This window comes from Leptonotus elevatus, chromosome 11 (assembly GCF_054856555.1).
Source record: "Leptonotus elevatus isolate MCC_2025b chromosome 11, RoL_Lele_1.0, whole genome shotgun sequence".
NCBI lineage: Eukaryota > Metazoa > Chordata > Actinopteri > Syngnathiformes > Syngnathidae > Leptonotus > Leptonotus elevatus.
In genome coordinates, this window is record NC_141249.1 from 18,206,200 (window position 1) to 18,215,294 (window position 9,095).

General features: G+C 39.9%; 1 protein-coding gene and 2 long non-coding RNA genes across 4 annotated transcripts; 2 read left to right on the forward strand and 1 right to left on the reverse strand.

Annotated features, from left to right (window-relative positions):
• Positions 1-345: 345 nt before the first annotated feature.
• On the forward strand, positions 346-1,605 carry LOC147166305 (uncharacterized). The gene is made up of 2 exons (XR_015096501.1): positions 346-604; positions 1,296-1,605. It is a non-coding gene; the product is annotated as an uncharacterized LOC147166305 (long non-coding RNA).
• On the reverse strand, positions 1,596-3,001 carry LOC147166306 (uncharacterized). The gene is made up of 2 exons (XR_015096502.1): positions 2,859-3,001; positions 1,596-2,205 (listed from the first exon to the last, which is right to left on the reverse strand). It is a non-coding gene; the product is annotated as an uncharacterized LOC147166306 (long non-coding RNA).
• A 1,486-nt stretch (positions 3,002-4,487) lies between these two features.
• Positions 4,488-8,674, forward strand: chst14 (carbohydrate (N-acetylgalactosamine 4-0) sulfotransferase 14). Of its 2 annotated transcripts, XM_086088866.1 has the most exons (3): positions 4,488-4,613; positions 5,104-5,415; positions 6,427-8,674. In XM_086088866.1, the coding sequence occupies exons 2-3, from the start codon at positions 5,137-5,139 to the stop codon at positions 7,255-7,257; spliced, it is 1,110 nt and encodes a 369-aa protein (XP_085944992.1). In that variant the 5' UTR covers positions 4,488-4,613; positions 5,104-5,136; the 3' UTR covers positions 7,258-8,674. The 2 variants fall into 2 exon arrangements, with proteins under 2 accessions (XP_085944992.1, XP_085944991.1); XM_086088865.1 differs by lacking the exon at positions 4,488-4,613 and having other exon boundaries at positions 4,882-5,415.
• Positions 8,675-9,095: the final 421 nt, after the last annotated feature.

The window sequence follows — 9,095 nt, forward strand, 5'->3', positions numbered from 1 at the left end:
TCTGTAAAATAAATTTGTACCTGTAAAAAAAAAATGTGTAAGTGTAAAACAAATTTGTATCTGTAAAAACAAATTTGTACCTGTAAAAGTCATGATTTGTACCTGTACACTTTTTTTTTTGTATCTGTACAAAAAGTGTAAATTTGTATCTGTAAAAGTTGTGATTTGTACCTGTAGAAATGACAACTTGTAGTCAAAGAAGTCGCCACTAGGAGTCACAAGTGTTTTTCTGCTGCTGTCCAGTGACGTGAGTTTTGCCCCATTTGTCGCGCTACAAATGTAGCAAAACTAATTTGTACTTGTAGAGCGCCGTGATTTGTACTCGTAGACGAAGAGGGCGGGCTCTGGAGGATTTGGGCGGGCTAAAGCTCAACCTCATTGGTTGAGCGAACGACCGTGGGTTGAACTCAAATGACGCCCATAAATCCGCAATTCCAAACAGAGTAGCCACACTAGTTTACGCGTCATTTTGGAAGAAGAGGACGTCCCAGGCGTGAAAATGTCAACATGGTTCAATATACGAACACCGTGTGGAACAGCTTAAACGTTGGTTGACATGCAGAGCACTCCAAGTGGGCAGAAAGAAATAAGTTTTAGTATGAAGGTAAGATTTATTGTACGAACATAGCTCGTAATCCGGTGCTAGCTAGCTAGCTCATCTCATGTTGTTGTCACGAAAACTGAACACATTGAAGTCACGATTTGTATTTCAAGATTTGAAGCCTACCAGTGTAAACATACGATCAATAGCTTGTACCTGTAAAAAAAAAAAGTGGACAGTACTCAGCTACTTGTATTTGACTAACATTATATTCAAGCATCTGTACTCTTACTATCATAATAAAATGAAAACAAAACGTTTTTACTGCGAGTGGATCTTTAAGCCGCTCCAGGTATTTCAACCTCAACCCTTTATCCTCTGTATTTAATCATTTTATTTCAAATATTATAATTTATTGATAAATGTCAGTATTTTTTCAATGTATGCTTTGCAAACAGTTAAAATAAAAGGCTCTTACACTTTTAAACATACACATTTGCTTTCAACACTGAAGCCAAATAAAAATAATGCAAATGGGAATGTTTATAAACAATGTCTGTGTCTATCAGTATTACCACTATTTCTGATATTAAGATGTGACAAAATCTTTGTTTTTTTTCTGGCTAACAAGATAAAGCTAAACATTTAACTGATTACGTATAATGTCAGTGGCTGTGTTTTGATGACACAGCTAGGAAGCTATGATTATTTTTTATTGTATGAATATGCTGACCCAATCATTCTATTCGCACAGATGCCAGCATGCAGTCAATCAAAGCTACTTCTTGATCAATCGCTAGACGGTGGCACATGGTGTGACATCAAACCTGCTTCAAAGTGGCTGTGAAGTCCAACAAATGAGAATCCTTGATACACTGGTTATGGTTCTGAGATAATTTCACTGCAAACACCTTTGGGAAAGTGAAGAAATTATGCTTTCTAAATGTCTTCCAATTTTGAGTTTGAAATGTTGCAGGAGTACAATTTAATCCATATTGAGAGTTATTTGAAATAGTCAGATCAAATAACAACATGTATCATTCAATAAACAAGATTGTGCATCATTTGAAATGTTTTATTTGATGTCCAGAAGAGCCGTTTCTGCATCCATCCAAGACGAGAACAGTATTCTTCTCACAAACAGAACAAAAGTTATTGATGGAGCTGTATGAGGAATTCAAGACTCACCAAAAAAGGCAATACTGCTGCTATCACTAAGACGAGGGAAATATGATTGGCAAAAAAAAAGAGAAAAAAGCAGAACGACTAAATATATAAGTTATAATTGATTCATGTTAGATGTGTATTTCACATTAATCGTGTTATTAATTATTGATTTAATGTAAAGCACCTCGAATTTACCTACATATTCATTCTTCACTGTTACATCTCAACAGTAGCCAAAAGCGATCATGGCAGCAAGTCGGCAAGTAGCCTATAACAATATATATATAAAAAATAAGACTAAATAGGTGTTGCCCATTATTGTAGCCACCAGAAAAAAAGACTGACCACTGCCACAGGTAGATCTGCAAAATAATTTTCCATAATCCAGTTTGATGGAATACCCCCAGGTGTCATCTCCTGTCTCTTGGCTGCTTTCTGATGGAGTGGGTCATCCTTTTTACTGATGCTTCAGCAGTGTGTCCAGCAGTTGTCGCCACCTTTTGAGCAATATTTTGAAATATATGAGATTCTCATTTAATTAAAAATAAATAAACTAACATTTGACCTAGTTACTTTTGTTAAAGTAGCTGCGTGACAGTGACACTGCTCACATCTTAGTAATACAGATAAACTGGCATTTCAAAAGCAGAATAGCCAATATTTAAATAAGAGTAATGTTACATTGGAAAATGTAACTCAAGTAGAAATTAAAAGCACAGAAAAAATACTTGCACAAATATTTGAGTACTGTGAGTGATGAGTAAACTAAGTGTAAGAGCAAAATACTGACATTTATCAATAAATTAAAATATTTGAAATAAAATGATTAAATACAGAGGATAAGGGGTTGAGGTTGAAATACCTGGAGCGGCTTAAAGATCCACTCGCAGTAAAAACGTTTTGTTTTCATTTTATTATGATAGTAAGAGTACAGATGCTTGAATATAATGTTAGTCAAATACAAGTAGCTGAGTACTGTCCACTTTTTTTTTTACAGGTACAAGCTATTGATCGTATGTTTACACTGGTAGGCTTCAAATCTTGAAATACAAATCGTGACTTCAATGTGTTCAGTTTTCGTGACAACAACATGAGATGAGCTAGCTAGCTAGCACCGGATTACGAGCTATGTTCGTACAATAAATCTTACCTTCATACTAAAACTTCTTTCTTTCTGCCCACTTGGAGTGCTCTGCATGTCAACCAACGTTTAAACTGTTCCACACGGTGTTCGTATATTGAACCATGTTGCAATTTTCACGCCTGGGACGTCCTCTTCTTCTAAAATGACGCGTTAACTAGTGTGGCTACTCTGTTTGGAATTGCGGATTTATGGGCGTGGTCGTTCGCTCAACCAATGAGGTTGAGCTTTAGCCCGCCCAAATCCTCCAGAGCCCGCCCTCTTCTTCTACGAGTACAAATCACGGCGCTCTACAAGTACAAATTAGTTTTGCTCCATTTGTAGCGCGACAAATGGGGCAAAACTCACGTCACTGAACAGCAGCAGAAAACCCACTTGTGACTCCTAGTGGCGACTTCTTTGACTACAAGTTGTCATTTCTACAGGTACAAATCACAACTTTTACAGATACAAATTTATAGTTTTTGTACAGGTACAATTTTTTTTTTTGTACAGATACAAATCACGACTTTTACAGATACAAATTTAGACTTTTTTCTACAGGTACAAATTTTTTGCACAAGTTAGTTTTGCACCAAATTTACCTCCATAGTTTTGCCCCATTTATCTCGCTACAAAAGGTGCAAAACTGATTCGTACTTGTAGAGCGCCGAGTACGATTTGTACTCGTAGAAGAGGGCGGGCTCTGGAGGATTTGGGCGGGCTAAAGCTCAACCTCATTGGTTGAGCGAACGACCGTGGGTTGAACTCAAATGACACCCATGCACAAGTCCGCAATTCCAAACAGACAGAGTAGCCACACCAGTTTACGCGTCATTTTGGAAGAAGAGGACGTCCCAGGCGTGAAAATTCCAACACGGTTCAATATACGAACACCGTGTGGAACAGCTTAAACGTTGGTTGACATGCAGAGCACTCCAAGTGGGCAGAAAGAAAGAAGTTTTAGTATGAAGGTAAGATTTATTATTATTTTTTTTTACTGCGAGTGGATCTTTAAGCCGCTACAGGTATTTCAACCTCAACCCAGCAGAAAAAACACTTGTGACTCCTAGTGGCGACTTCTTTGACTACAAGTTGTCATTTCTACAGGTACAAATCATGACTTTTACAGGTACAAATTTGTTTTTACAGATACAAATTTGTTTTACACATACACATTTTTTTTTTTACAGGTACAAATTTATTTTACAGATACAATTTTTTTTTTTACAAGCACATTTTTTTTACAGATACAAATCACGACTTTTACAGATACAAATTTAGACTTTTTTCTACAGGTAGTTTTGCACCATATTTACCTCCATAGTAACATACCGTAAACATCCTGAAAGCAGCGCAGGCTGCAGCAAGCTATCCGAAATGAAGAGAATAGAACGTTGGGAATAAATTAATTCAATTCCATAGGACAAATAGGGTTTGGATTGTACATGCTATGTATTCCATAAATGGAACTTATACAGTAATGATCTTTAACGTGTTGTAATTGCTGCTTTCTGAGCACAAGGATTAACCATTGGAATCTGGTCTATGATCTCGAAAAACGTAATAGGCTTTTGAGGTGGAGTTAAGACTGTAAGGGATCAACATAGCTGGAATGCTAATCAACACGGCATCATTTTTTACAGCATAAAATAACCGACACCATTTTGATTTGAGTCCCATTTTGTCTGTGTGTACTGTGCGAGTGAGAGAAGCTTTGTGAATTTCCTTACAATCTCTTTTATTGTTTTATATCTATATTTTACAAGACGGTGCTACTTGAAGGTAGGGACAAATGAATGGCATTAATGGAATTTTAGGTGATTAACAATTTCAATTAACATTACAATTATTCACTGATTTTCACTATTTGCAGCCAGTCCCTATCATATGTTAGCATTATAATGAGTCCACTAAATAAAATGTATTTAAATTAAGTTACGAGTTTGGTCCCAGAAAAAAAATACAGTAAAACAAAAGCATGGTGTCTTTCGCTCCAGAAATTATCTTATTGTGAAATTTTGTAACCGGATGTTTTTCCTTTATCGGTGTTAGAATACGTTGTTTCCACGAGGAACATTATAAACATATTCAATAATTACTATTTTATGATAATTGATGTATTTTCGTAGTTTTTCAAAAACTAAGTCGGTCGTTTTATTTTGAAGGTTTGACAGGAAACGTTACGCGTGGATGTTGTCTGGGCAAAAGTTAACTATGGGTACGTGGTAGGTAACGCATCCAGCGCTTCTTCTTTTTTTTTTTTATCCTCAAGAAGAACGTTGATAGCGGGTCGGACGAGCCGGTGATGGCTCCTCGACGGCCGGACTCGGCGAAGAGAAGCGGCGGCGTTCGGGCTCCCGACTTTCGGAGCTCTGGAACGGCGGCGGGGCGCCGCCACTCCGCCGCGGTACTGCCGTCCATACTGACGTTCCTGGTGATCGTCGCATCCGGAGGCCTGCTGCTCATGATCGAAAAAGGAATGCTGAGCGGCGTCCAGACGCCTCCGCCCCGGGGAGTCAAGAGGTTGGGTGTCGGCCGGCACATGAGCCAACAGGACAGGGCAGCGGAGGCCATGGAGTCGCAGGTAAGGACGGCTGGAGTCCATCCGCGGGGCTTCCGAATCGAGGGCTTGACACAACTTGTACACATCAGCTCGTGAGTGAGTGGTGGTATTATTAGGAAGGTCTAAATAACTATAGAACTGACAAAAGTTTAAGATATTTGTGTATTTAAAAAAAAAAAAAGTGGGTAAAAACAAAAAGTACTCACTCATTCGACTTTTTAAGTAAAAGTAAAAAAGTATAGTCTGCAAAGTACGAAAGTAAGAATAACTTTTTTTAAACTTTAAATAAAGACCTATATATCCCAAATATAGCAGTTTTCCTTAAAATGGACTATTATTAAAATTCTAGTTTCTGATCATAAAACGACCATAAGAGTGTTGCCAGTACCACTACAATGACATGAGAGTATCAGGTACATTTTACTGCCAATTGTACATGCAATTTTGATAACTTGGCACAATGGGGGGATAGAACCTCCGCTGCACGCACAAAAAAACCCGTTTCCTTCTTTTCTAAACTTGCATAGTGCTTGCAATGAGAAAGAAACAAATTCACTGGACACTATCAAAACATGTCAACATAGCTTTACAGACATTGTAACTTATTATCAAAATAAGCCCAAGATAGAAATGCGTGCAATTTCTGCATTTTTTTTTTTTTAAATGATGGGCTGCAGTTTATTTAAGTCTTACCTTAAGCCTTGTTGCAAAACCGAAGCTCCACCCCCAGTCATCATGGTAGCGAAAGCTGTTGTCTACAAGACAAAATTGAGCTGAAACAAGTTTTCCTCTGACCAATCAGAGGATGGCAAAATGCTGACATCATCAAGGACCAGCATCTTATTGGTTATAGGAACAGTCCCATTGCTAATAGAAGTTACACTGTGCGAGCACTACTGATTCCAAAGGTCTTGGGCAGATTATGTTGACATGGCAACAACATAGAGGTTAGCGAAAGATCTGCCGGCTCCGACTGCAAGTATTCCAAAAATGCTCACCACCTCCCGTAATCCCTTTTCCCGTCCCGTCCAGATCCTCCAGGACATCCGAAACCGGACCATGACGTCCATGTGCAGCCAGAAGCACGTGCCGCACAGCCTGTGGTCGCTAACGCCGCAGCAGAGGAAGACGCTGCTGCAGCACGTGCTGGTCAACGACGAGTACCGCTTCCTGTACTGCTACGTGCCCAAGGTGGCCTGCTCCAACTGGAAGCGTGTGCTGAAGGTGCTGGGCGGCGCGCTGGAGAGCGTCGACGTCAACATCAAGATGAACCACCGGAACGACCTGACCTTTCTGTCCTCGCTGAAGCCGGAGGGCATCCGCTACCGGCTGCAGCACTACTTCAAGTTCATGTTCGTGCGCGAGCCCATGGAGCGCCTGCTCTCCGCCTACAGGAACAAGTTCGGCGAGATCGAGTCGTACCAGCGCAGGTACGGCGCGGAGATAGTGAAGCGCTACCGGAAGAGCCGCGGCGGCAAGAACTCGCAGGTCGCCGGCGACGACGTCACCTTCGCCGAGTTCGTCCGTTACCTTCTGGACGAGGATGCGGAGCGTATGAACGAGCACTGGATGCCAATGTACAACCTGTGCCAGCCGTGCGCGCTGCGCTACGACTTCATCGGGTCCTACGAGCACTTGGAGCGGGACGCCGAGTTCGTGCTGCGCAGCGTCGGGGCGCCGCCGCAAGTCAGCTTCCCGGCGAGGCAGTCGTGGTACAAACCCGTCACGGCGGAGACGCTGCACTACTACTTATGCAGCCTGCCGCAGAAACTCCTAAGGGAGCTCCTGCCCAAGTACATTTTAGATTTCTCTCTCTTCGCGTACCCGCTCCCCAACACGACTGCTGAGCACTGCCGGCATTAAAAACAAACTGAACTGGATTCGTTTTTTAAAAGACTAATTTGTGCAGAGGGCCAGACATGACAAGAGGAAAAAATATTAGTGACCGGACTTTTGAGTTTTTCGAGATATGAGCGTGTGGTTTGCTTTGACTTACGAGCAGAAATTCAAGATACGAGCACTATATGGTGGCTGTCAACTCTACTCTTCAAAACAAGCAGTAGCCTGAGCAATTAAAAAAAAGACTAAAGTAACCCAATGTTGGATCAAAAATGGACCGATCCACTTTATGGGTCAATTTGACCCAATTTTCTCGTTTAATACAAAATGGCCCCATTTTTTTTTCACCCATACTTGGGTTAAATCAACCCAAGTAGAGGATTTGACCCAATTTTATAGGTTGTTATATACAAAATGATCCTTTTTTTTGGGTGCAAAACAACCCAGAAAGTTGGTTCAAACTGACCCAAGTAGAGGATCTGACCCAACTTTCTGGGTTGTTTTATACGAAATTAACTTTTCTTTCCTTGTTTTGGTCAAATTGACCTATGTAGAAGATCCCACCCAACTTTCTGGGTTGTTTTATAAAAAACTATCCGATTTTTCACCCGACGGTGGGCCAAACTGACCCAACTAGACGATCTCACGCATTATTCTGGGTTGTTTTATACCAAATGAGTTTTTACTCAAAGTTGGGTTAAATTGAGTTGTTTTTGACGCAACCGTTTTTAGAATGTATGCCACTCCCAATTCAAGTTTCTGTCAAAACGTTGTAAACAACTAAACAGCCACATAGCTTTGCTTTAGATGTCAGTTAGCTTAGTGATCATAAACAATGCAAAACTCCATAGATGAGCTAGCGAATAGCATTGGTGTCACATTGTTATAACGAACGGTAAAATAAGTCCGAGTAATTCGAGCGCCTCGGTTCAAAAAAATGCTCCAACATTTTTTTTTCCTGCCTTGAATAACTGCTTATTTACATTTTGTCAGGAAGCAGCAGTCAATTCAAACGCAGCAGCAGTTCATACTATGCATGCAGTCACAAACTGTTGCGACAGACGTCAACAGCACGTCATCCTGAAAACATGTGTAATTGCTAAATAGTTAAGGGTGCAAAAAAAGAAAAGAAAAAAAAGACTTAATTACATAAAGGGCGGCGAGAGGCGTAGGAATTCTTTTCAAAGGCATCTCAATAAGACGTAAATGACTGCATACTTTGATGGTGACAGCCTGACATATTTGCCGTTGCTATTGATCACTAATTAATAAAGCAAGCTTACTCTAAAGGTGCCGTTTCAGCTGGCAAAATCCCTACTGTGGTTCTGACCCCACTTCGACTCAAATCAAAATCTATGGGGAGAGATTTTTCTAAAATCTCTGTAATGTTCATAAAGATGATAATTGTATCATATATCACATGATAGCTAAATAGCTAAATTTCTTAATAAAAAAAAAAGCGAAAAAAATTAATGGATACCCACAAAAAAGGTTTGCCTATTAATGCCACAAGATGGCGCCAAAGCAATATTCTTTATATTAACGCCCACAATTTAAATTTGTTTTTCTTCATGGCATGTCTGGTGCTCTGCAAATGTGTACTCTAGTCTATTTTTCTACTTTTCTATAAAGACTGTTCACATTTTTACCCGAGGAGTCTTGTGTCTTTTGTTTCGCTGGCTAAATGGCACACCAAACACAATGTCAGCAGGTTGTAGATTATTTTCACTCCCATTTCCACATTAGTCATATAGCGTGGGGGAGATCATGATTATATCTCCTGCTGAATTATAAGCACTTACAATGAATTTAACAGTCTCAAATGTTTATGGTTGTTTATTGATTATGGTAAGACAGAATAA